Source organism: Eschrichtius robustus, chromosome 2 (genome assembly GCF_028021215.1).
Source record: "Eschrichtius robustus isolate mEscRob2 chromosome 2, mEscRob2.pri, whole genome shotgun sequence".
Classification (NCBI taxonomy): Eukaryota; Metazoa; Chordata; class Mammalia; order Artiodactyla; family Eschrichtiidae; genus Eschrichtius; species Eschrichtius robustus.
In genome coordinates this window covers 162,449,473-162,476,068 of record NC_090825.1, presented here as the reverse complement: position 1 = coordinate 162,476,068, position 26,596 = coordinate 162,449,473, and the positions used below count along the sequence as shown (strand labels likewise).

The 26,596-nt window shown below is 60.9% G+C and overlaps 2 protein-coding genes across 2 annotated transcripts in view; both read right to left on the bottom strand.

Annotated features, from left to right (window-relative positions):
- Positions 1 to 518: 518 nt before the first annotated feature.
- LOC137759003 (obscurin-like) lies at positions 519 to 16,210 on the bottom strand. The gene is made up of 29 exons (XM_068534933.1): positions 16,193 to 16,210; positions 15,323 to 15,616; positions 14,392 to 14,443; positions 14,095 to 14,292; positions 13,193 to 13,289; positions 12,744 to 12,865; positions 12,090 to 12,202; positions 11,765 to 11,933; positions 11,527 to 11,593; positions 10,883 to 11,083; positions 10,081 to 10,141; positions 9,493 to 9,570; positions 8,958 to 9,130; positions 8,838 to 8,864; positions 7,980 to 8,132; positions 7,845 to 7,890; positions 7,633 to 7,710; positions 5,275 to 7,309; positions 4,580 to 4,660; positions 4,159 to 4,269; positions 3,817 to 3,984; positions 2,944 to 3,066; positions 2,599 to 2,769; positions 2,260 to 2,344; positions 1,765 to 2,004; positions 1,299 to 1,522; positions 1,083 to 1,158; positions 797 to 946; positions 519 to 696 (listed from the first exon to the last, which is right to left on the bottom strand). Exons 1-29 carry the CDS (start codon positions 16,208 to 16,210, stop codon positions 519 to 521), a joined length of 5,589 nt encoding a protein of 1,862 aa, XP_068391034.1.
- An 87-nt stretch (positions 16,211 to 16,297) lies between these two features.
- Positions 16,298 to 26,596, bottom strand: part of OBSCN (obscurin, cytoskeletal calmodulin and titin-interacting RhoGEF) — a 148,003-nt gene continuing 137,704 nt past the window's right edge. Inside the window, exons 76-81 of the mRNA XM_068534674.1 lie at positions 25,640 to 25,807; positions 25,054 to 25,156; positions 24,572 to 24,701; positions 23,735 to 23,843; positions 20,581 to 20,623; positions 16,298 to 17,423 (exon numbers count right to left, since the gene is read on the bottom strand). Of these exons, the coding sequence (XP_068390775.1) occupies positions 16,298 to 17,423; positions 20,581 to 20,623; positions 23,735 to 23,843; positions 24,572 to 24,701; positions 25,054 to 25,156; positions 25,640 to 25,807 (1,679 nt within the window). The remainder of the gene's footprint in view (positions 17,424 to 20,580; positions 20,624 to 23,734; positions 23,844 to 24,571; positions 24,702 to 25,053; positions 25,157 to 25,639; positions 25,808 to 26,596) is intronic.

Sequence of the window (26,596 nt, the reverse complement as noted above, 5' to 3'; positions counted from 1 at the left end):
GGAAAGCGAGGAGGGCTGGATTCACCGGCGTGTCTCCGTCACCACGTCTGTGAGACTCGCTGAGAACTAAGAGGGTAGTGTCTGCTGTCCACGCGCTCCAGCTTGAGCTCCTCCCCCACCCCAGGAATGGTGCTGTGGTGGAACAAGTCGGAATCCTTGATACGTGCCCACAATCAGGTTTTCCCAGCAAACTACCTGGGCTTGTGTCCATGTCTGATGCAGCACTGACACGGTTAGTAGAAACGCACACGCCCGCAAGAGTATGCAGCTGGCTCCACATTGAACTGGTTCAGAGGGCTCTAGTCCTAATGAAGTCTTTGCGGGCACACAGCCGGGACAGAGAAGGGCAGTTCTACCCTCCACCAAACACCAGGAAGGTGGCAGGGCCCTCACCCCCTCCCTCAAACAAAATAATGAAACAGAGAGCGCCTCATCCAGTTCTGCTTTTTATTGATGTGTGTGTGCATATGAAGGGAGTCCTGAAAGACTGAGAGGTGCGGTCCCGCAGGGCCAGGCGTTCAGCGCACCTGGGCCAGGTTGTGTTTTTTGTACAGCAGCGCCCGCCTCTTCTCGCGCTCTCTCACGAAGGCGCGCAGACTTGCGGTGGGGAAGGTCACGGCCGCAGGCTGGGAGCTGGCGGGGCCCTCCTCGGTCAGCCACGGGCACTGCAGGCACCTGGACGCGCTTGGGCGGCCCCTGGAGCGCGCGGGAGGGTGGCGTTAGCCGTGCTCCCGCCCACGGCGGGCAGGTCAGGTCATAGGGGGATGGGCCAGGCAGGGTAGGTGGGGGTGCCTACCAGGGCTGCGCGCACAGCGTGCTTCGGAGGAAGGCCACAGCGCCCCCGGACAGCCCCGCGTAGCAGCGGCTCAGCTGGATGAGCCCCTTGCGCAGGCCTTTCTGCAGGTCTCGCGTTCCCTCGCTGCTCACCGGGTACTCAGCGCTCAACCTGAGTGGGTGGGGGTCAAGTGACTGAGGTCACCCTCAATGGATGGGAGTCACAGGGGCCTTGGGTCACCCTCGGTGGACCCCAGGCCTGCCCTTCCAGCCAGCCCTCCCAGCCCACAGGGCACGTGGAGACTTACATAATGAAGGCCGTGACACCTATGGCCCAGATGTCGGTCTGCGCGATGGCACCCTGGCCCTCTAGGAGCTCCGGAGCTGGGGACGGCATGGGTGGGGGTCACAGGTGAGGGGCTGGGTGTTTGCAGTGGAGCAGGCAGGGAGACAGGGCTGGGGGAAGGGCTTGCTCCTGGCGCACCCCTCCCCCAGATCAGGCTTGGTGTCTGCGCCCTGCGCACCCATGGTCTCCACGTAGTCCTTGAAACTCTCCGAGGGCAGGACCCTCTCCTGGGCGGAGCTCTGGGCGTTTCCAAAGTCGATGACCTTGAGCAGGTTGTACTCTGTGACAATCATGTTCTCAGACCTGAGGTCTAGATGCAGGATACCCTGGGCGTGCAGGTACTGGGCAGCACTTAGCATCTGCCACAGATAGTCCTTCACCTCTGATTCCGAGTAGGAGGACCTGGGGGCAGAGGGCCAGTTAAGGGGCACGTGGGGAGGGGCACCCAGGCTTTGTCCACAGCCGAGGGGCCACGGGCAAGCACCAGACTTCCCTGCTGGGCTTAGGAGGGAAGGCCCAGCTCTGCTGAGCCACTCTGGTTGGCTGGCCGGTGCAGGCGGGGCCAGGAGGTGGGCCGGAGGTGGACCACAGTGCTGGCGGCCAGGTCCTGAGCCCGGAATCCAGGCCAGGCCCTGCCCTCTCACCTCTCGGCCAGACAAGGGAGCAGCTCAGGCCCAGAGCACAGCTCCAGGATGAGGACCAGGTGTCGGGGGCTGAGGTAGGCAGCCTGCAGCTGTGCCAGGTGGGGGTGGTGCAAGCCCTTGAGGGTCTCGTATTCCTGCAGCACGGCAGTCCTGTCCTCAGGGTGGCAGGGCACGATCTTGGCAGCCAGCACGCGTCCACTGGCCTTCTCCAGGCACTGCCGCACCACGCTGAAGCGGCCCCTAGGGAGGAAGCACGGGCCAGGCTGGTGAGGAGCCAGCCCGCCTGGTGGCCCAGGCCGGACCCCACTCTCCTTCCCAATCTCAGAGAAGCAAGCCCAGGGGAGAGGTCCAGGACGGGGTGGCAGATGCGCTGAGGCAAATGCAGGTGCAAGTGATCAGAGGGGAGAGAGGATGGGGCTGGGGTGGAAGCCTGAAGAGCTAGTGGGGAGGAGGAGGCCATGACGCTGCCACACGCCCTCCCCAGAGGGCCCGCACCTTCGGATCTGTGTCTGGAAGGCGAAGGTCTGCATGCTGGGGAGGGGCTGGGCTGGCCCGGAGGCACCGCTCTCCTCTTCAGAGGCTGTGGGAAGGGGAAGCCGATGACTGGCGGAGGGCACCCCCGCAGCCCCATCTCCCCCAGCCTTTTCTCCCATCACCCCTTCCCAGGCAACCTGACAGGGGGGCCCTCTTTGAACCCCCGAACACTCTGACCTCTCATTCCTCAGGCCATTTGTGGGTGGGGGGGCCTAGCAGGCAGAACCAACCATGCCAAGTGAGCGTGTGACTCACTGAAGTGGCACGGCGCATTCCGTAGAGCCCTGCAGAGTGGCTCACCCAGGTGGCTGGGCCCTCCCAGGAGGACCTGCTCCGAGGGGCTGCTGTAGGGGCCCATGCCCGCCTTGCTGACACAGGCCGTCCGGAAGGTGTACACCCCGCCCCGAGAAAGCTTGCCAGTGAGGTAGCAGCAGTCAAAGATGTCCGAGGCCAGCGTGCTCCAGCTGCCACCTGGGCCACACAGGAGCGGGTGAGAGGCAGCCCAAGGCCTCCCCACTCCGTGTCAGGGTGGAGAGGCCTGCGCAGGCCACCCAGGGGCGCAGAGCAGCCAGGCACTTCCCCACGATCCCCCCACAGCGACCCTGGGGTCCCCCAGGATGTGAGGATTCAGGAGTGGCCCCATACCTTCCAGGCTGCACTGCACGATATAGGTCACAGGGCCATACGACTCCACAGGCTTCCAGACCAGCAGCACCCCGTCCGCATACACCTCCCCGATGTCGGGGCGTGGGGAGGAAGAGGGGCGCTCTGCAGGGCCCACAGTCAGCAATCTGAGGCGGGCTCCCAGGAGCTCTCTAATGAAGCTCTGAGCCCCAGCCAGCCCCGCCTCATCCTCCTGCACCCTGCTGCCAGGCCCCTGAGCCCACCCTCACTTGGTCCAGTTCATTCAGAGGTCCTTTCCAATGCTGACTAGTAGGAGGGGCTCAGCGCCTCTCCTCTGAGGGGCCTCAGGAGGTGTCTGCTCTACCCAACCCCGCCAGCCTCCCCTCCCACTGGTGCCCACCCAGGAACCCCATGGAATGGCCCTTGCTCACAGCCCGCCACCAATCCCAGGCTCTAGTCAGAGGGGCCTCTACTTTGCTGGGCTGTGGTGCAGGGCATGTGGGGGTTCGCCTCCTCTGGGGACCAGGTCAGAGGTCTGAGAGCTAGGCCTGCAGCCTCTATCTTGGCTCCCCCAGAAACACACCCCAGCGCTGTGTTTTGAGAGCATGGTTTGACTATAATAGAGAAACAAAATGGGAAGCCGCCTCTTCCTGCATTTGCTGGAGAGACAGGGAGGGAGGTACCGTGGGAAATGCAAGGAGAGGAGCACCCAAAGAGGTGTCAGGGAGAGGGCCTGGCCAGCTCTGTCACCCTGCCTCCTGCGTCCCTCCCGGGAGTCCCGGTCTGCAGAGCCGGTTACCGCCTTCTGTGACCCCTCCAGGCCCCGGTAGTGCCAGGATGTGGATGCCTGGGTGGCGAGCATCACATTCCTTGCGCCCTGCTCGGCCTACGCACCTGCCTTCCGGAGAATGGCTGTGGTGGCCGCCGTCCCCAGCGCGTTGCGCACACTGCACGTGTACACGCCCAGGTCCTCGGCAGTCACCACCAGGATGGTCAGAAGCTGGAAGTTCTTGAGCGTGGAGGAGATGAGGAGGCGGCTGCTGCTCTCAAGAAGAGCCCCATCTGCAGCAGGATAGAGTGGACCTCGAGAGAAGCTCCCAACAGGTGCCCTGCCTCGTGGTCACACCCGGGGCCCACACCCTGTCTGAGCCTCAGTTTCCCTCTGTACAATGAGAGTAATGCCCTAAAGGAGCACCCGCTGCCTCCCTGACCCTCAGCCTCAGGAGAGCTCTTTACCTTTACTCCAGGTGGCCTGTGCAACTGGCTGGGCCGACACCTGGCAGGCCAGAGTCACAGATTGGCCCAGGACCACCATCTCATCCGAGAGCTCCCTTAGGAACGATGGTGCTGGGGAAGGGAGGTGAGGTGAGCTTTCAGAGGTGACCCTAAGCCTGAGAGCAAGGCCTGGACCCCGCCGTGGGGATACAGATGAGCCCCACCCCCAACCGGCTCATCTCCAACACCAGCGCCTACTCCAGGAAGGCTTCCAGGACTGCAGGGCCGTGACTGCTGGGGCGCCAGAGTCCCCCGCTGTGTACTCAAGCCCCCATGGATGTGAGCTTCCCTCCGCCCTGCACGGTCTTGGCAGGGTTCCCTTTCCCCACAGTAAGGTCCCTTGGGCTGCAGTGGGGGCCCAGCCCCTGGGCAGTGTACCCACCTTGGTCTCTGCTCTTCAGGCCTGATAGGCGGAAGGAAGCTAGGCCTGCCTTCTTCCTGGGGGGGCCTTCCTTCTCCAGACCTGCAGTAAGGAAGTGGCCATGAGAGGTCACACGTTAGGGGCCTGGCTCCTCTGGGAGCATGGGAGGAAGGCTCTGGGGCCACTTGTGGCCAACTGTGGGATTCCCATGTGGCAGAAAAGCCCAGATCCCAGGGGGTCTTATTGAAAACGAGCTACATCTGCTGCAGAGGGCACCACCCTCCCTACCCCATCAGCATCAGCCCATCCTAGGCAGGGCCACCACGGGCAGGTAAGGGCAGCAGCTCAAGGGGCCACAGGTGCCTGGGGAGGCCTGGCTGAGGGCTCTGGGGTCAGGGAGGGCCCAGGGGTCAGGGATCAGGGAGGGCTGGTCTGGTTCCTACTTCCGCAGGGGTATAACTGCAGTTGAATTACAACTGGGCCTCACATGCACATGGGGAGGGATCGAAGCTGCAAAGGTGACCTCGAAAACAAGCCACTGTGTCCCGGGAGGTGTGGGCAGCACCGGGACAGGGGTGGGGGAGGGGAGCATAAGATGGAGGGCTTCCTGCATCACTCAGGTGAGCTCCTGAGCTGTCCTTTTGGACAAGGAGCCCCAAGGTGCAGAGTGGGGAACATGGATGTGCCCTGTCCTAGGGCAGGGTGGGGGTAGTAACCTGCAGGCCTGCCCCTCAGGAGGCGGGAGATATGGGCCACCGAGGCCCTCACTCTCCGGCGTAGCCCCAGCTCTGTGGGCTCCTCCAGCAGTGACTGCCTCCCGGGGAAGTGGAAGAGACTGCTGGAAGGGGGTGACCACTTGCGCTTGCTGCCACCAGCAGCCTCCCCGAGCAGGGCCTCCATGTCCTCTGGCTCCTCTGTGATCTCCAGGCTTTCTGGTGGGCCCAGAATACCCGGCCAGGGCCATGTGGCCTCTGGGAGCTCAGCCAGCTCCTCCCCAGCCTCAGACTCGGGGGAGGGTGGCAGCTCTGGCTCCACAGGCTTGGGGACCTTCTTGAAGGTCATGAACTCAAATGGGAGGTATTTGATGTCGTACAGGTCAGACAAATTGAGGTAGGCAGGATCCACCTCCGAGATGTCCAGAGACACAGTGTCAGCCGCTTCCAGGTCCCTGGACAGGTCCCGGATCTGTACGAGCGACACCTGAGAGCCCCCACTTAAGTCTTCCCATGAGCTCACCTCCTGGGAGGCCCTCGGGAGGGCCCTGCCACCCTCAGGTAGAGGCACTGTGCTGGCCTGGGGTGGTGGGCTCTCGGCCCCTGCCTCCTCCTCCTCCTCCTCCGAGGACTGAGAGGCGGCCCAGGACATTCTGGCCCACAGGGGGCCCTGACCCAGCATGCCACCGGCATCCCCACCAAAGGCAAAGGTGCCGTAGCCCACCAGCCCCGCGTAGCCCCCATGGCATCCCAGGGAGAACTTCCGTGTGGTTGCCAGCTCCTGAGGCCGCTGTGGGCTGGGCGAAGACTGGGACAGGCCCTCTGTCTCCTGCGACAGGCCTTCAGTGTCCAAGGAGGGGCTGGGCTCCACGCCCATATGGGAGGCTGGCTCTGGGGGTTTGGGTGGATCAGGCCTCCCGGCAAGAGGGATGTCCTTCAGCCCTCTCTCAGAGTCTGGCTGGGGGCTTGCTTGGGCTGGGGAGAGGGAGGCCTGTGGCTTTCCTGAGAAGAAAGGGCTCGGGGATGTCAAGAGGGGCTCTGTGCAGTGCCCTGGCGGGAAGGAGCCAGGAGGTTGTGGTGCCAAAGCAGCAGGGGTGCCACAGTCCTGCGGGGCAGGACTCCTCTGGGGTTGAAAGAAAGGGGCAGCCTGCCCTCCACAGCTGTCCTGGAATGACCCCTCTTGCTGAGGGGAGCACCCATCACCACCGGTGGACGGAAGTAGTCTCAGCCCCTGCAGGGACCCCTCTGGGTGCCCCTCCTCCCTGGCACGTGCATCCCCTCCAGGCATGCTCTCTCCGTGGGCCCCCTGAGGGCTCAAGGGGCCCGGAGCGGAACACTGCCCCTCGCTGCAGGCCTTGGCAGAGGGGCTGGCCGTGTTCAGCCAGTCAAGGTCCAGGGAGCGGCTGAAGCCAGAGGCCTCATGGGCGCCTGCACTGGGCATCTGCAGGGCGGCCTCTAGGGAGGGTGCTTCGGCCATCAGGGTGGCCTGCTCCTCCCTGGCAGCCTGCTCCTCCAGCGCACGGTGCTCCAGCAGTGGCTCTCGAAGGCCGGGCAGGACGCCCGAGAAGTAGCCACCCTTGAGAAGGTGCCGCCGCCGGGCGGGGTGCCGTCTGCTGCCCGTGGACACGCCCCCCAGCTCTGGGCCCTCGCCCACCTGCTGGTAGAACAGGCTTCGGATGACACTCTGCCGGGGCACACAGCCCAGGGCAGCTGGGGGCTGTGCACCCTGGGGCGACGCAGGCAGAGGCGAGGCTGCGGCGGGTGGGCAGGCCTCGGCCTCCTCAGGCAGGCTGGCGGAAGGCCGCAGGAAGCCCCGGGGGTGCAGCAGCGGGGAGTGGGTCACCGGGGAGGGGGGCAGCGACTTGGCCCGGGCAAACGGTGCCAGCTCGTTGTCGGAGGAGGAAGAGCTGCTGGAGGAGGCACTGGCATCACCACGCAGGTGCCGGGCCACCCCGAGGGATGGGCTGTCGGGCGGGCCCTGGAGCAGCTCCGGGATGGAACGCATCACCAGGATGGACTTGTAGCTCATCAGGGAGCGCTGGGGGTGTGGAGGACAGGGGGTCGTCAGCTGGCTGCCCGCTGCCTTCCCAGCTCTCGGTGGGCCCAGAGGGGTGCTCAGGAAATGGTGGGCATTTCAAGACGTGGGCCCAGGGCTCTGCCAGTTTGTCCCCATCTTGGCAGGGATGTTGCATGTTGCCCCACCTCACCCCGGTAGCAAAGACCTGAAATGAAGGATGCCCAGCCCCACTTCCCTGCTCTCCCAGACCCAGAAGGGGCACGCACAGCCTCATTCCCCTCTCTGGCCTCCCACCCCCTCCGCACCCCACCCCCTCACCCCCTCCACAGGGCAGCACAGCTCACCTGCCAGCGGCTGCGGGCCAGGAGGAACTTCAGCTGCTTGGTGTTGATGAAGTGGGCCTCCTCCGCAGGCACAGACTTCTGGGGGAGCCCAGGCGAGAGAGGCACGTTGTGGGGAGACCCTGGTGCACCCTGTGGCCCAGGCAGGCCCCCATTCTTCTTGGCCTCAGTTTCCCTCCCCATGAGCCAGGCCAGCCCGCGTTCAGCCTACTCACCAGGAACCAAGGGTGGGCAAGGCACTTGGCGGCACTGGGCCGGGCCCTGTGGGGAGAGGAAGGCCGGGATCAGTCCGAGTGGTCACTGGGGCAAGCATGAGGACCTCAGGCAGAGGGAAGGGCGTGTGTACTCACTCCATGGCCTTCTGCAGAGCAGCCTTGATGAAGTCCTGGGCATCCTCAGTGAGGTGGGTGGCCATGGGGCTACTCCAGGACACCCGCCCTTCCAGGACATTCAGAAGGGTTGCTCGGTCACTCTCGCCAGCAAATGGGGACGAGCAGGTCAGGCTGAAAGCAGAGACGTGACTAGCCTTCAGTCGTGACCTGAATTTCTGGGTCCATGGGAGGCAGGTTGCCAGGACAGGGAGTGCTGGGTCTCATGGGGATGGTGGTGGCTGGGGGCTCCCAGCCCTGACTGGAGATGCCTCTTAACACCACTGTCATCCAGCCCTGAGAATCCCAGCATATGTCTCAGATTTGCCCAGAGATCCAGGCTCAACTTGGAGCTGGGATCCAGGCTAAGCCTGGAGTGGGTATCTGGTCCCAGGCTGGGGTAGGGATCTAGGCTCAGCCTGGGGCAGAGATCAAGGGTCAGTCTGGAGGGGGCACCTGGCCTTAGCCAGGGGTGGAAGGATCAGGGCTCCACCTGTAGGGGAAATCCAGGCTCAGTCTATACCACCAGCATCCTCAGGGCAGCAATAACTGTTGTAAGGGGGCTCTGGACAAATTACCCATACCCTTTAGGGAAACAGCTCAGTGCTCTGCCCCGTGACCCAGCAGAGCTCCTCTGTGACAGGGTGTGTGTGAAAAGCTCTTGGCAGAAACCCCTTATCAGAGTTGGCTGACTGCATGTTCCCAAGATAGTTGCCCCTTAGGTCTCGGGTCTCTGGTCTGAGGAGCAGCCAGCAGTTCAACAGCTTCCCGTGGGCCTGCTGAGGAGGGGTCTGGGCTGGCTTTGGAGGAGACAGCTGACAGGAGCAGGGGTCTGCTCACCTGAGGTAGGAGATGACCCCCATGGCCCTGCAGGAAAAAAACCACAGCCGTGAGTCACCCCAGACCTGGCCTGGCATGGAGGAGGAGGAGGAGGCAGAGAGCGGGTGCCCCCCTACTCACCAGATGTCGGAGGTCTCGCTCACAGGGGTCTGCTCGATGATCTCAGGGGCCACAAACTCAGGAGAGCCGTACTTGCTGTACTGCGGCTCTGCCGGGGTGATTTTTTGGGCAAAGCCAAAATCGCAGATTTTAATGTCTTCCCGCGCAGGATGCACCATCAGGATGTTGGGGGGCTGTCAGGCAGAGTCGGGAGTGGGTGAGGCCGTACCCTAAGGAAGTGACTCCCAGGGCTGCCGGGCCTGGGGAGGACACTCAAGGGTCTTTGAGGGGCTGCCCCACAATGATGGTGAGGCCAGCATGGGGTAGTGGGCAGCCCCGGGGACAGGTTTCAGTACCATTTGGGGACAGCTTCTGCTCCATCAGACCTGCACCCCACCTGAAGGGGCTGTCATAACGTAGTGAGCTCCCCGTCCCCAGAGGCGAGGAAATCCTGACAGGGAATTTGGACGTGTTGGGCCTGCACCCTCTCAGCCTATAGGCTCCAGGCTCCCACCTGCCCCTCACTTGGCTCTGGGGGCACCAGGGAGCCGCATACCTTTATGTCCAGGTGGAGGATGCCTTGGCCGTGCAGGTAGTGCAGCCCCTCCACCAGCTGCTGGATGTAGACCTTGACCTGCAGCAAAAGCTGGTGCTCAGGTGAGACAGCCAGCCTCGAGAACCCCCTCTACTTACTTCCCTGCCTGCTCCCACCTACACTGCCTCCAGCTCCCTCCAGACCTGAGCCTGGGACGGTGGTCCCGCAGGGCAGGTTACATGCAAAGCCTCACAGACCCCTGTAGCTGGGGGATTCCTCTGAGCCCCAAGGCGGGGCAGGTTTGGATGTGTGGAGCAGCCTGTGCAAAGCAAGAGGGGACTGGGAGAGCAGGCGAGGCCTGGTCAGCTAGTTCAGTGCAGTCTGGGATGGGGAAGAAGCGAGCCCAGGGCACGGGAGGGCTCTGAAAGCCCGACAGGAGCTGCAACACCCTGTGAGGCCCTGGAATACCCTAGAAGGTCTCTGAGGTGGGGAGTACTATGCTGGGGAGCTGGTCTGCGGGACAGGTGGACAGGGGAGGGGAAGCAGGAGGCCTGGCCGGGCACGCACGCTGCCCTGAAGGTGGGTGGGCAGCCCAGGTAGCACAGTCACCTCGGCCTCTGTCACCACACTCTTCCTGAACAGGCGGTCCAGCAGTTCCTCCGACGAGCACCTGGGACTCTGTCAAGGAAAGCTCTAGGGTCTGGAACCCTCATAGCCTCACACCACCTGGGGGGAGTCTTATTGTGGGGCGGGGGTGGGCTGGCTATTCTAGGGAGTCTGGTGCTTGCAGTTGAGGAGGATGGGAGGGACAAGATGCCCCAAGTAGAGGGGCTGGGGCCAGTGGGCAGCAGCAGAGTGGGAGCGGAGGTATCCTCTCCCCTCTGCACAGAGCCCACGTGTCCCCCCCCCCCTCCCCCTGCAGGGGACGCTGACTGGGGAGGTCGGGGTGTGGTGAGCACACACGACATTCAGAGACCCTCAGCGGGGCCACGAGTGGCAGATGGATCCGGTAGGGTGTGTGCCCCTCCTTGGAGCATGGGCAGGCATCCAAAGCAGCGTCAGCGCTTGGGGCCTGCAGAAGCCAGGTAAGAAGTCCAAACTTCCTGCTGGAAAGGCAACGTGGAGAGCAGGAGGAGCCCACAGGGGCACGTCTTGGACCTTCTGGACGCAGCCCTGCCCAAATTCCTGGCCCAAAGGCCTAGGAGCTATGAGGTCTGTGCAGTGTGTTCAGGGGCGGGGAGGGGGTTAGTCACAAAGCATCAAAACGCCAGCATTACGGGCTGTCCCCATGAGGCAGGCCGGGCTGGGATCACCAAAACCACAGGCCCCACGCAGCCCTCCGGACCCCTGTGTGTCTGGGGCACATCCCCCTCCCCCCGCCACCTTGCACCCTTGGGGTGAGACGGGATACAGCTCCAGGATGAGGATCAGGGTCTTTTGGGTCTCAAACTGGTCCAGCAGTGCAGTGACCAGTGGGTGGCTCAGCCCTGCTAGGATGTCCCGCTCCCGATAAGCCTGGACACGTGTCCTGCTCCGCAGGGGAATGAACTTGGCGGCGCAGGACATCTGGTTGCCCTTGTGCTGCACCCTCTTCACGAAGCCGAACACACCCCTGGGAGGAGGGGACAGCGCGTTGGGGGTGGGGTTCCTGGGGCACGGGGTTTGGAAGGGGGCAAAGCTCCTGAGAAGGGAAGTTCCGGGAGAGCAGGGGCTGGGGAGTTGGGTACTGGAGGGGGCGGAATTCCCGGCAGGTGTGGGGCAGCAGGTACTCTGCGGGCGGGGGCTCCGGAAAGAGGTAGGGTTCGCAGGAGGCAGGGGCTCCAGAAGGTGAGGGCTGGAGGAGGCAGGTACTAGGTGGAGGCGGGGTTCCAGGGGGGAGGGTGGGCTTCTGCTAGTGCTGAAGTGGGGATTGTAGGGGTGCAGTGGCAGGGAGGGCTGGGAGCTCCTGGACGGAAACTCTGGGGTAGGAACTCCAGGAGGCTGAGGATGAGGGTCTTAGGGGGTGGGGGTCCAGCGGGTGAGGCTCCTGGGGCTGGGATGGGGGGCGGGGAATACCTTCCAATTTCCTCCTTGACCTCGTAGAAGGAGTGCAGTTTCCTCCTAGAGCTTTGCTCACTGTCGCCTGTAGCCAGGGAGGGGGAAGCTGTAGGTGAGAGCAAAGATGACCACCCCGTCCCTCTGTCCCCCAACTTTATAGTGCCCGAGCCTGTGGGAGCTCACAGGACCCCCATCCCCACAGCCCCACATGCCTGCACGGAGCCAGGACAGGCCTGGGAAGGGGTCCCCCACTCACCCCCATGGACCAGCAGCTCTGCCTTGCATAGCACCTGGCCACCAGCGTTGTGAGCCAGGCATGTGTAGACACCAGCGTCACGCTGGGCCACATCCCTTAGTACCAGGGAGTATGTGGTCCCTTCCTGCTGCTGGCTGAGCCGGGGGCCATCCACCAACTGGGCACCGTCCTGGAGACACAGGAGGGCAGGGAGGCCATCAGCCCACCATGGGTGACCCCAGCACCACGGCCCAGCATGACCTTCAGAGAGTGCTGTGTCCAGTCCAGTGGGGTTTCACACACTACCCCTCTCGCAGGCAGGCCCCCACCCCACGCCTGTCCCTACCTTATACCAGGTCACTGTGGGCTGCGGGTTGCCCTCAATGACAGCCTGGAATTGCGCCACGCCGCCCCTCTGGGCCTGCACATCCTCAATGGTGACCTGCATGGATGGGGGCCCTGGGGGTAGGGGAGGGAGCCGTTGGGAAGGAGCCTGGCTCTGTCCCACCACAGCCTGTCCTGTATTGAAATCTTTGATCCCCGGCCTACATTCACAGAGACCTAGACCCAGGTGGGCTGGCAGTAACCCCAGGTGTGCCCTGGTACCCTAGGTGGGCAGAGAGGCCCCGAGATATACCCCAGGGTGAAAGAGCCCACCTGCCTCCCAAGTGAAGGTGACCCCATCCTGACTCCCCCCACGCCCCTGATGGTCTGGAAGTGCTTCCTTCAGTCTAACCCCTGTCTCTCCTGCTTCAACCTCGGCTCTCTGAGGGCAGGCCGCACAGAATATGCTAACTCTGAGTGGGGAAAAAAATCACTGCTGTCTGCATCTCCCCTCCCAGTGATGCCTTCTGAGGGGATGCAGGGAGAGGGGCAGCAGGGGCCCTGGCCACAGTAAGGCTGGGACATGCCAGGTGGCTTTGCAGGCCCCTCCATGCATATGTCTCCCCTTGCCCAGGGCATGGCGGGCACACGTGTAAACTGCCGGGCCCCCACCTACTTGTGGCACACATGTCGCTGGCCTGGTACACAAATGTCCTGTGCTTCGTCTCTGTGAACACGTGGCTGTGGATGTCCCAGAGCTCTGTTGCACCTGCCCTGGGGCAGGCAGCGCCCTCCATCCTGGGGCCATGGAGTGGAGTTAGCTGTCTGCCCCACCCCTCCACTTTTGGGGTATGGGAGGCAGAGCTTCAAGATAAGATGGGGGCTGCAGCAGACTCTTTGGGAGGGGATGTACAGGCAGGGTCCCCAGCCCTGGGTGAGAAGGGAGCTCCCCCAACTTCCCTTGCCCCAGGGGTGGCCTCTTCTCCCTGCCCCACCCTTGGGCTTAGGGTGGGTCTGGTATGGAGAGTGCAGGGGTGCTGTGATTCCACCCCTTACTCTCCTGTCCCCGTGCCCGACCCTGCCCCCAGGATGTCCCCTCATCCCCCAGCCAGCTGGGGAAGTTACCGGATGGGCACCATGCGTTCCTGGGCCTCAGCGTGTGCCCGAGAGTTCTGCTCCAGGCCCTCGTGGGAGGGAGGTTGCGGCACCTTCCGGGGCTCGCCTGGTGGGAGGCAAGGGGCCCAGTGAGACGGAGCCTGGGATAGGGCTGGAGACAATCCCTCATGACTTGCCTCTGCATCTACCTCCAGGGTCCAGAGGAGGGGAGGACAGGCAGAGCAGGGGCTCCAAGAGCACAGGGTCCGTGACCGCAAACCTAGAGCTCCAGCCGTGCAAGTGCACTTCAGCCCCCTGGGCTGGGGGGAGGGGCCCCATAGCACATTCCCAGGGGTCTGGTCTGCCTGGGGCACTGCTCACTTACTGTTCCTTCCTATTCCCCTCCTCCTCCCCTTCTTCACCCTCTTCCTTTTCCTCCTCCTCCTCCTCCTCCCCCTCCCATTCCCCTCCTCTCCCCCCTCCCCTTCTCTCCCTCTTTCCCCTCCTCCTTCTCCTCACTCTCCTTCTCCCCACAACCTTCCCCTCCCCCTCTCACTCTCTCTGTCCCCTCTCCTCCTCTTCCTCTTCCTCCTCACCCTCCCAGGAGCACCAAGTACCCAAGCCGTCCCCTGAGGGCTGACCACAGGAGGCCTCTGGCTCCTGGGACAGACATGCTCAGGGTGGGAAGGACCTCCCAGAACCCATCCCCCCCTCTAGTTTCACAGGCTGAGTGAGGGGTGGGCCTTGTCCAGCGTCCCCAACATGTGGAGCCATCAGAATGTTGGGGGTCCCTAGGCTCTGCTAGTTCACCCCCATGGGATGGGCACCCAAATTAACCAAGGTTGGTGTCAGAACGGAGGGGAGGTTAGGGGTGGTGGGGTTGGTCCTGGGAGCAGGTAGTACTTTGCCTTCAGCCTGCTGCCAGGCCTCACCGGGTGCATCCCCAGCCTCCACTCCTGGGGGATTCTGGCCGGCCTCCTGGAGTCCAGGTGGCCCCCCAGGTCTGGGGCCGGGGCTGGTATGTTCCCCTGTGGTGGGTCCCGGAGCCTCAGGGCACATCACTGTCCTCTGGATGGATGTGCTCGCCTGGTCCACTTGCCCCAGGGCATCTGGGGGTGGGATGGCAGCATCTGTAAGACAGGCAGGTCCACGCATAGGAGTAAGGGTTGGCCTGAGCCCGGGGAGTGGGATACTGCCCAGATGAGCCAACCCCAGGCCACCCTTCCCACCTCCCTGCTCCAGCCACCCATTGGGTGCAGGAAGGGCCAAAGGTGGAGGGCCCTGAGAGAAGAAGGGATCCAGAGACTGTGCCAGGGGAGATGGCACTCTAGGCAGCAAGCTCAGGACTGGTCCACCCGCAGGGTGTTACACAGATGCCCTCACAAGAATGTCAGTTCCTATAGGGGCAGCTGGGCCTGGACTCCTACCCACCACTCTGGGTGGCCCCTCAGCCTCAGCTCGTCTCATCCCTTCATCCTGGGGCTGGCCTTGCCCTGTAGCCCACTCTGGATCCTAGGGTACTGGGTCACCCAGGCTCAAGTGGACCCAGCCCCACAGTCTAGGGAAGCTAGGGACAGCCAGATGCCAAATTAGGAGCCATGAACTCCTCAGAGGGTAGGCTGCATTCCTGCCCTCCCAGGGCAGCCCCTGTCCTCCACCCAGCAGCTTTCTCCCTTCCACCTGCAGCCTGGCCTGACCCAGACCACTACACTCTCACCTGGTCCCTGCCCCAGGAACCTTCAGACCCTCCTGTGTCTCGGCTTCCTGCCCTCAGCCTTCAGTGCAGCTCCCTCCTCCACCTGGCTGCCAGCCCCTGTGTGGCCATTCAGAGATGCCCACCACTCCATTTCTAGAAGGTCCCCCTTTATGGAGCTCTCCCCTGCCCCAGAGCCTCCCTCCTGTTGATCTTCTGTATCCTAGGGCCCACCAGGCTGAAGAGGCGACTGGGCAGGCTGCCATCTGCTTGCCCTCTATGGCGCTGGGGCAACCATCCTGTCCTTCCCCACTCCAAGGGGGTCATCAGGACCCCTGACACATCACACCCCCATGTCTGTCCTGACAACGGACCCAGCTGCACAGGAGGCCCCCAGCAGGAGCAACCACTATGCGCTGCCCCAGCCACACTGTGTGCACCTGTCTCTCACCAGCCCCTCAGCCCACGTAAGCAAGCTGGACAGGTGAACTATCACGTCTCAACCCAGGATCCCCAGGACTAGCCAGGACCCACAGGTCGATGCTGAGCGTCCACCCAGGGCTGTCAATGGAAAGGGCCTGGGCTGTCCACTGGTTGGTCTCCAGGGCCAGGCCAGGAGGGCCACCCCCTCCCGAGTCATCGGAGTCACCAGGTGGAGAAGCAAAAAAGAGCAGAGCAAAGGCAGTGCAAGGAACCAGTTTATTAGCATCATCAGGGTCGACTGACGGGGGCTGCTTCCCACTCAGAGACCCTGGTCCACCCTGTAGAAAAGGCCTAGGAGGGTCTGTAGAGCTGGGCCCCACACAGGCCTCCTGGAGGCCAAGAAAAAACGTTCACGCGTAAGATGTGGCTTGGGGGAAGCCCCCTATGGAGAGGGAGGCTGGAACCCCCAGCCTGGGTGAGAGGCAGGGCTGTGCCAGGCCTGGCCACTGGGACGGGGGCCTAAGCTGGGGCAGACAGGGCCCATGTGGCAGCCACTGCCTCATGAACGGAGCAGGAAAGATGCCCAAGTGCCTTCCCTGTGTCTGGAGCCCCCGAACCCAGAGCTGCAGTCTGCGAGTCACTCCGGCCAGTGCTCTCAGAGCAGCTTCGGTACATTCTGAGATCACAGATGCGTGCAATGTCCTCAGCTGAAGACCAAGTCCTGTGAGGTAGGAAGCACCCAGGGAGGAAGCGGAGGGAGGTGTCCTGAGTGTTGGAGAGCCAGGGCAGGGTCAGAGCACACGTGTCCGAGGGGTGCCAGCTTTGGGACTCTCTCCTGAGTTGAAAACCCAGGGCAGCTGTGAGGTGAGTTGATGCTGGTGCCAGGCAGGGTCCTAGGCCCCAAAGCCACTTGCCTCTTTCTGCTGCCCCATGCAACCACGGCAGCTTAGTCAGGGGTGTCCCAGCCCCAAGAGTCTCTCATCTCAACCCTAGCCACCCAGCTCCTGAGGGTCTTGGCCTCAGCCCTGGGAGGGGCTAGGGTCCATGTCCCCATCCGGGCAAATGTGCAGGGTGACAGTCTCCCCCACTGTCCCAAAGCTGACCGTCTGGGTGGAAACCTCCGTTTTGAAGCTGCTCTGGCCACTGTCCACAGAGTGCTGAACCTGAGTGCAGAAGGACGGCTTCCGGGACATGGTACCTCCAGCCCGGGCCTCCTGAAAGCAGAAGGAGACGCCCCTGGGGCCAAGGTCCTGCGGCCCTGATGGAAACGCCTCCCGGGAGCTGGGCACGCGGGTGAAGAAGCCAGGGGAGGTTTGGGAACCTGGCGGGAGCCCCACATTGAGCAGGACGGGCTGCCCCACGGTGGGCTCGCTGATCTCTCTCTGAAGCACTGAGATTTCGCAGGGCGGGTCACCAGAAGCACCGGGCATGGGGCCGCTGCAGCCAAAGGTCTCCCCTTCCTGGGGCACATAATCCTCCAGGTCAGCCAGTGTGAGTGCACGGCCGTTGTGTGTGAGGATCTTGGGGTCCCGGCCCTGAAGACCATCGGCACTCAGGGGCTCTTCTGTCTGGTAGGTACCTCTTTCCTCCGTCTCATCCAGGGGGGCCTCCTCTTCAGCAGCCCAGGGAGGGCACAGCTCAGGGGTCTCTGGCCCCGTTTCCACATGGAAGACTAGGGGCTTGCCAACACTGACCATTGCTGGGGGCTCCTGGGTCAACAGCTTGTTGTTGGAGTTGTTTGTATTGGGGTCTTCTCCAGGCATCCTGCCAGGCAGTGTGGAGAGAAGCCCCTCCGAGCTGCCAGGCGTCTCTCTGGCCAGAGACGCGCCCATTGAGCCAGTCTTCTTCACCCGAACTTCAATGGTCTCCTCGACCTCCACCCATTTGGGCTGGGGCCCAGTGCCCCCAGGCAGGGCTGACATGTGGGCCTCGGGCTCCGTCACGTACAGAGTGGGCACAGTGGGCCTCCAGCCTGGCTCTGCCTCGGGCCTGCAGGATTGGCTGGCCCCTGGCGAGTGCAGCAGCTCAGGGGCCAACAGGCCTGGCTTGGACAGGCTGGCAGGGTGATAGGAGTGGGAAGGAGACTTGCTGGGGGACTGGCGTCGGCCACAGGGGCTCTTCACCACAGTGGTAATCGTCTCCTCTCTGTGGGGAGAGGACCGAGAGGAGATAGGCACAGAGACCCACAGCCTCACCCAGCGCCCTTGCCATCAGCACATTCGGGGGCCAGCGAGAGAGACCAGGTTAGTGTACAAGCAAGCAAGTGGTGAAATTGCATAAACTAACTCCTACACGTGCGCTTGAGCCGGATCTCCAGATCCCCATCCAGAGAACCAAAGAAACAAAGCACAGAGTCTCATCTGGCCAACCTCAGGCTCTAGTGTACAGATCTCAAAATGAGACTTGAGGCATCAGGGGAGGCCCATGCTATATCACGCAGGTACCTCCAAACCCCAGACTGGTTTGTAACGTCACGTGTCAATCTCCCTTCCTTGTTTACGGCTGTCTCATTTTGGAGACACCAGCCCTCCTTACAGAGTTAATGAAGGGGTGCAAGCCACACAGCCCTCCTTGTTGATCCCATCAGTGCTTTGTGCTTTGTAACATGGCAGGAGGGTGGTGGGGGTTAGAGGGGCTCTCAGAGGGCAGGTGCCTCAGTGATCCTTGGTTAGGGACAGGCTGGGCAGCTGATGCCACAGGTGCAGGAGGAATGTCAGAGTCTTGACCTGTGGCCTGTGCTCATGGCCTCTCGGTCTGGGGATGTGAGGCCCGGCAAGGACACCTGGCTCTAGGCATGGCTTGGCCGTCATGGGCTGTGTGACCTCAGACAAGTCCGCCTCCCTCCTGGGCTCCATTTCCCAAAACAGGAAGGGGATGGAAGGGGAAGAGGAGATAGAACTCAAGTCCATTTGCATGTGAGTGTGCATGGGGCGCTGGCCAGGGACCTTGCAGCAATTCTGGGGGATGGGTCTGACCCCCTTTTACAGGTGCAGACAAGGCTGAAAAGGGCTCGAAACTTGCCCAGAGCCAAGAGTCAGTAGCCCACCAGTCAGCCCAGGCCTTCCTATGCCAACCAGTACCCCTGACCTTGCCAGGTACTGAAGGTGAAATGAGTAATAGGCAGGGAGCAGGAACGCATTTAGTAACACACAGCGCTCCTGGGCCCCAGGACCTGCGTTTCCTCTCGGGCTCAGGCAGAGGGACCCGGCATGCATATGGTGACAACTCAGTGCTGTCACCAGCTGCCTGCAATCACTAGGACTTTGTCTGTCTCTTGTTCAGCTTTGCTTTTGTCTAACTCACAGCTCCATCCAGGAGCAGTTACTCCCAGGCATGGGCCCAGAGATGTGTGGCCACACCTTGGGGTACATAGCAAGTACAGATCCTGCCTCCTCTGGCCCTCACCTGCTAAAGGGGAAATGCCATGCCCCCTTAACTGTTGGGGAAGCTGAGGCGTGGAGACGTGGCCTACTCAGGGCCACAGGCCTGCCTTCCTGCTTCACACAAGGCTCAGTGGCACTAGGCTTGTCCCTGGGTCAGAGACTGCCCAAACCTGGGCAAGGCCCCATCTGCTGGCCTCACACTGCCTGATTTGCTGAGCCAAGACAGTGAGTCCAGTGGAACTGGACAGCTGGATCACTCCTCCTAAATGCACCCCCATGCTCGGCTCACTGCTGCCCCCACGAGGGCATGTAGGCACCCTGCTCTGAGGCCACTGGCACAGCACCTGAGGCTGCCAGGTGGCAGGGGTGTCTCTCCCGTTTCCTTCTGGTACCCCTTGGCTCCCCAGAGCCCCTCATTGTGCCGCAGGCGCAATGTGTGGAGCCCTTGGTGGGGTGCTGTTCCAGGCAGTTGCCTCTCTCCATTCCTCAAGATGAAGGGGTACACTCTTCCTTGCAGGGTGAGGGTTGCTACCTCCCTAAGCCTGGAATAGACTGGACTTCAGGATGCCTTGGGAGTTACCTAGTCCAGCCTCCCATAAGCACGAGGACACCCGAATGCCTCCTCAGTGGGGCTGCCTGGCCCCATCTCTGCTCCTTCATTTTGTCTTCAGTAAAATGTAAATAACAATGTTCCCCTCGTACATGAAATGTAGAGGTGATCTGTGTAAAGCTCTGGCATGGTTGCATACCTCCAGGGATGGGACTTACTTCTGCCCCAGGCAGACCCATCTATTGCGAGGTGGCAATCTGCTTTGGGGGAGAAGGGAGAAAGTCACAGAAGGGTTAACCCAGGAGCTTATCAAGATGGGATTCTCCAGCAATATCACCACCTGCAGGCACCTATAGGAGGTCTTACGCCTATGCGGAATTAAGAGGTTCCCCATCCTGGAGCCTCCCAGTCCCCTGGCTTTAGGAAATCATAGTCTTTCTTCCTCCTGGATTTTATAAGCTCTTCCACCCATCTACTTCACACATCTCCTACTGGAAGTCCTTCCAGATTATCCAGGTCAAAACCAATCCTGCCTTCCGTGGGTTCACCTAGCTCTGGACCTCTTGTATTATTTAATTATCAACGACATGCGTGGCTTTTCCTCAGCCTTGAAGGCACTGAGGATGGAGAATGGGACAGTGGGTGTGGCGCCGAGGAAATGAGTTCTCGGCTGGCTTGCAATTGCGAACCACCCTCAGCAAGCCTCCTCTCTTCCCTGAACCTCAATGTGCCCGTCTTCCTAGGGTGAGGGCTGAGTTTGGAGACCTCTAAGGGCCCCAGAGCTGTGCTGTTCACTATGGTTATGCTATTTTAATTAAATTCAAATTGTTGAAAATCGAATACATTTAAAAATCTAGTTCTTCAGTCACACTCGACAAATAGCCACGTGCGGCTAGTAGCTGCTGTAGTGGGCTGTGTAAATATAGATTATTTCCATCATCACAGAAAGTTCCATTGGACAATGCCCTAAAGTATCCTAGGGTAGCATTCTGCCTCTAGTACACTGGGGGAAGCAGCTTTCAGTCCCTGCTTCCCCCTAACTGGCATGATTCTGGGTCCAAGCCCTGGGTGAGCCACTGTGACGTACACAGAGTAAGTCTACCCTGCTGAGGCAACGGGGCCATGAAAAGGGTACTTAGACCCTGGAAGAGACAGCTTTGAAGTGTGAAGGTAGCCAAGGGCCCAGGGGGAGGTGAATGCCCTGGGAGTATCTGCAAGATGCTGGCAGTCTACGTGGTGAACAAAGGCCATGTGGGCAAGCAGTCAGACAAGCAAGGGGCCAAGCTACACAGGCAAGCTCCAGGGAGGTTAGTGGGCATGCAGGGAGCACTGCAGTCAGAAGGAAGGTTAGGAACATGCCTGCACTTACATGATGACGGTTTTCTTGGGGACTTTAGTCTCCTGCTCAGTGACTACAAAGAAAACAGTTGGAATAGCGAGGGTTACAGATCAGCCGGTGTTTGGGGGCTGAGCTATCTGAGTGGCATGGCAGTGTAGTAACCTGCTCAGCTTAGGGCACTGGATCCAAACCCTGCCTGACTGTGTGCCCCTGGTAGGAATGTCTCAGCTTAGAGTCCCAGGTCGCTCATCTTTGAAATGGAGGTGACAATGCCTGCCTTGAGTGGCTGGGGAATGAGGAGTTGTGATAACAGTGTGTCCCACGTGAGGGAAGAATCCCTCTTGAGGGGTTCTGGCAGGAGCTTCAAGGAGAGTAAGGGCTCTGTCTAGGCTGCCCACACAGAAATCCAAGCTTTTCCTTCAGCCCATGTGCCCAGAGCCCTGTGAATTTGTCAGGCCTGAAGTTCCACTTTTCATAGAAACCGAGGCCTAGAGAGGGAAAAGGAATGGCCTGTGGCTGATAGCCAAACTGGGACCGGGATGGCTGGTGCCTATGTCACAAAAAAAATCTAAAGACCAAAGGGCGTCTCTCCAGGGCAGAATGACTCCGGAGTCCTAGAGGTAGCACATCTGAGTTCTGTGGCATGAGGCCACAGAAGTCCCTCTGGGAGTGACCTGAGGATGCCTGAGCAGGGTCCTGAGCTCTGAGGGAGCAGGGAAACCTAGGTCTTCCCATAGGAGCACCCCACAAATTCAATTGTCTCTTGACTTTCCTAGCTTTCCTCCTCGCTGGAGCCAGCAGGATACGGCCTGTGGTTCCCATTTTGCTCATAGGGGGCCCGCGTCCCAGGGACAGGGCGGGACCCACTGGGGACCTGGCAGCAACTACTCCCCACCATCTCGAGCCCTCTTCCTCTGTAGCTTTTGGACAGGGTCAGGCTTGGCACAGACATGCCTCTCCCAGCCTTGCCCAGCTGCATAGCAGGCAGCCCACCAGCTACCAGCACCCATACATCTCAACAGTCCCTCTCGCCATCCTGTGGGGAAAATTGAGGGGGAGGCTCAGAAAAGTCAAGTGGCATGGCCTAGGGCACACGGCCTCCTAGTCCCTGGTCGATGGGATTTTCTGCTCTGTTGCAGTGCCACATAGAAAAAGAACTCCCCTTAGATGACTGTGAGTATTTTAACCTTGTCTCCAATTAGATGAACGTGAATTAAATGTACTAGCTGTGTCTGTATGGCACTTGGGAGCCACATTTACTGTGCATGTTTGTGTGTGTGCATATGTGTGTCCATGCTAATGTGTGTGTCTGCATGCACACGTGTGTGTGCCTGTATGTGCTTGTGCAAGCTGCCTCCTGGAGAGAGGCGAGTCCACTGGAAGAGAGAATGGGATCCAGCCAAAATATCCTGTGTGTTTAGACTTAGTTGGGCCCAGAGAGCACCAACTTGTTGTGGCCTGTAGGCCAAGCAGTGAGAGGAGAGATCCAGGGCTCCTTGCCTCATCCTCCCTGACAGGGGCCTCATTCTGTTGCTTTTGGGGGTGGTGGCTAGGGCACCTGTGGGCTGCTACATTCCTGGCACCTTTGTTCCTGACCTAACCTGCCACCAGATGGGGTCTGGGCTCCAGTGAGTACTGGCTGTGGAAGGGGTGCGGCTGTGCAAAGTGCGGCTCCTGGCCCTGTGCGGTTTCACAAGCGAAAGGGCAGCTCCCCACCCCACAGGGCCAGCCAGGGCCCGTTCTGGCTGCAGAACCACCGGGTTAATGATGAAGCGGCAGGATAGGGTTAGGAAGCAGGAGGCAGCGGGCTCCAATTCCAGGGTCTGTGAAGACTGGCCTCTCCTCATGAGGCACGAAGGCCATTTCCGACACAGGTGGGCCACCCCTCCTCCACACCCTGCGTCCACGGGACCTTGACAGAGACCCATCATGACAATGAAGTAAATAGCTCTGTAGGATGTGCTTGTCACCAGTCGAGAGGGTGTGCTGAGGTGCATGCTGAGCCCTGCTCTGCCCGACGTAAGATGCCACAGGGCAGGATAGAGGTGCCGGCAGATGCCATGGGGCCCTCCGATGGGAACCGGCTTGACCAGTGCCCTTTGGGGCTTGAGGAACAGGACCCCTGCCTATAAGGGAAGGAAGAGTCCCTAGAGGGCGTCAAAGGCCCCAAGGCTGAGTTCCTGGCGCCAGGTGGCCGACTCTGTGAGGGTCCAGAGAGACAGCAGCCCCTGCACGTTGGGCCCTGGGAGGGATTGATCCGGTGGCTCAAGGCATCAGAGAAGCCAACTTTCAGGACTTGGGAGGACACATATCCCAGCCCATCCTACTGTGAGAGCTGCAGCTCCACCAGCTTTTTTGGTGCAGCTTCTGCTTGCATGCCCCCGAGGATGGGAGGCTCAGCATCTGTCCTGGCAGCCCCTTCCAGGTGAGGCAGTTCAGACTGGGAGAAACTCTCCCTGGGGCTTCTGCCTGCCCTGGGCCATCCCCGGGCTGGGCCCAGCTGGGATCCTGGAGCCAAGCGTGAGTGGAGGAGTGAGGCATCTTGCCACCCTTCACCTCCTGCCCAGGAGCACACTGCTCCCTAATGAGGCGCATTCTGCAGCCCAGACCCCTTGCAGCCTGGCCCAGGCCAGGCCAGGGAGGCCAAGCCACGGCATTCTGCCTTTTCCTCAGCCAGCCCCACCAAGTGTGGAAGGATCAGGCCCCTGACACCTGTTCCCTCTCCCAGGAGCCAAACTGGGATCCAGCACCCTGCTTCTGTGGAGCCGTCCCTCCTACCATCCCTGCCACCCATCCTATAATACCCCTCTGACCACTGCCTGGCAGGCTGCTCAGGACTCAGGTCTGGCCTTTATATGCACTTGTTATTCCCCCAGGGATGGTGAGCAGGGCTTAGGGGCACCCCCGGGCACCACCCCCCCCAAGCCCCTCGGACTGCCCCTCCAGCCTTTCCCAGGCTCTGGGTTCACAGCCCACCCTCCTCCAGCCCACATACATGCTGCTCCAGTCAGGAACTGGCAACCAGTGCTTGCCCCTCAACCTCTGAATCCCCTCCTCCGTCCTTGCTTCCCCTCATCCAGGAAGTGTGCTCTGATTAGAGGCGCTGATGGTTTCACGACACCTGGAGCTGCCCAGGCATATGGCGGGTCCAGCCCAGGCCGCGACTGGCAGCGGAAGCACTCACCTTCCACGGCAGTGAGCTGCCCCACGTGCTGCTGTTCTCGGGCCTGCAGCGCCGGGCCCTGCATGAACAGCTCCGCGCCGCCCCGTTTGGAGCCCAGCCGGTTCACCAACTGCAGGGCAGACAGCAGAGGCCCACTTAGAGCCCGTGGCTCCCCAAGGGGCCTGGGCAGTCTCTTTGAGGCTGTACAGGCCAGCTGTAGCATGGGGGGCCCACCATGGCTGTTCCTAGAGCTGCAGAGCCTGACCACAGGGAAAAGGGTACCAGGCGAGCCACTGTGTCCCCAGCACTGACCAGGAGCTTCCTGTGATGGTGGGGACACTCTCTGCTCTGTCCAGTGTAGTGGCCATGTGGGCTCTGAGTACTTGAAATAGAAATGAATCTTCACCTAGAGTTAACTTCAACTGATTTAAATTTAAATCACTGTGTGTGGACAACAGTGACCGAAATGGACAGCACAGGTCCAGAGCTGACACGGGTCCATTTTTTCCCTGAGAGTTGCCATGGGGAGCAGGCACCACACTTCCCACCTGAAGGCTGCCAGCAGCAGCAGTAGCTAGCAGCCAGGAAGAACCACAGCCAGCACACACCTCCCCCAGACCATTGCCGGTCCCCCCAGGCCACGAGGACTGAGGAGGCTCCACCCAGGGCCCGCCTCCTCGGTCCCTGTCTTCTCAACATGGACAGTGGGTGACAGTGGTCTGGTGTCCCCTCATCATGGATGGTGGGTGACAATGGTCTGGTTTCCCCTCTCTCATTGTGGTCAGGAATGGTGGTAACCAGGCAGGATCCCCAAGACAGGTCACCTCAGCCCCCTCCCCCTGGGCCCACCCTCCTCACCTCACACTCATAGAGGCCCAGGTCCTCCTTGCCAGCTGCCCGGATCTCCAGCACCAGCAGGCCGCTGCGGGGCTCACTCAGGGTCTGGTATTTGCCCCCAGGGGTCAGCAGGGCCCCATCCTTGTACCATCTAAAGCCAACCCCGGGGGTGGTCAGGTGGGGTCTCCCGAGGTCCCCCATGCTCAGGACCCTCCCCTCACCCACCCCTCGGATCCAGATGTCCTTACAGAGGACATCCCTTACATCCCTCTTGGATGCCACCCACCCAACATCCTCTGTCCTCCTCGCTGCAGCTAGAGCTGTGTTCAGAACGTGCTGCAGCCCCATCATGCCCACTTCTCATCTGAAAGGCTGAGTTTCTGTGTCCAGCCTACCCCAACCCAGCGAACAGGCTGCCCACCCTCATTTTTCAGGCAGGCAGGATGGCCCCAGGGCAGGCCCACCTGCCCACCTCCACCCTAGCCCCAAGCTGCCTGGCCCACCTGATCTGAGGGTGTGGGACACCTTCGATGGTGCAGGTGATCTGGGCATCTTCTCCTTCCACAAAGGGCACTGCCCGGACCTTGTTCACAAACCGAGGCGGGACTGCAGGGTCCAGGGAATGTGGGGGGAGGGGAGGGAGAGAGAGATTGAGAGATGGAGAAAGAGACAGAGACACAGAGAGAAAGAGATAGACAGATAGAGAGAGAGACAGAGACAGAGAGATGGAGACAGAGGAACAGAGATACAGGGAGACAAAAAGACAGAGAGAGACAGAGACAGATAGAAAGAGAGAGACACAGAAATGGATACAGAAATACAGAGAAAGAAACAAAAAAGAGATGGAGGCAGAGAGATGGACAGATAGAGAGATAGAGATACAGAGAGAGACAGAGACAGAGAGAGACACCATGACGGAGCAGGACCCCACCCCCACCAGCGAGCACCCCGACCTCAGTAAGACGTTCACACCCACCCCCTGCCAGCTCCATCCACAGGCCCGTGCCCCCCCATGAGGGCTGATACCCTTCCAATGCCCAGAGGGTGGGGTCTGGGCACTCACACTCTGGCCTTCCCCCCAGGGCTCACCTTGCACCAAGATCTTGCCCAGGGTGCTGGCATTACCAGCAGCACTGGCTGCAAAGCACATGTACTGGCCAGAGTCGACACCAGTCAGGTTGTCCAGGATGAGGGCACACGAGCCATCAGGGTCTTCAATGAGGATGTGATGAGGTTCCGCCTCCACTGGCTTCCCATCTGGAAAGGAGAGGAGGGCCGTCACAGAGGGAACCCCATCAGGGACAAGAGACTGGGCCCGCCTGGGGGTCACAGTCGCAGGGTTTGATGGAGGAGGCTGCCCCTATAACGCAAGAGCCAGTGTGGGTTCCCTGCCAGGGGCCTAGCAGGCCAAGCTGACCTGGAGCCCTGGATGGAGACGTGGCGCACCGCCCCCCATCTACTTCCCCAGTCACCCTCATCCAAATGCCCATCTAACATGTCCAGCTGTAACACATTTCTTTCCTGGGAGAGGGATGGTGAGATGTGCATCTTTCGCTACAAAGAATTCTTTCCTCCATAAATATGTAAAATTTCATAGATGAACACTTTCCAATAGCTCTGTACTTTCTGAACAAGGTTGTTTAAGTTATAACAGTTCATAAGCAGCATCTTGACTTCTGATTCACAGGGAACCTCAAGAAACAGTTTAAAAATATATCCCCCCAAAAGCCTCCAGCTGCCACCTCATTTTTCTGTGTCGCTGTATGATAATTCCAGGAAAGAGTTATTCTCACTCTCTGTCTCCAGGTGCTTCCCTTTCCATCCTTTCCCAAACCCACACCTCTTGGCTTTCACCTCGCACACAAAACAGCCCTTGGCCAGGCTACCGGTGACACTGTCAATCTGTGGTCAATTCTCAGTCTTCATCTTGCTGTCAGAAGACAATTCTCCATGGACTGCTGGCATTCCTGCACAGTCAGATCCTCTGGGCAAAGACACCTACTGCCAGCACTGACACCCCAGGAGCCATCCAGGGCAGCAGAGACA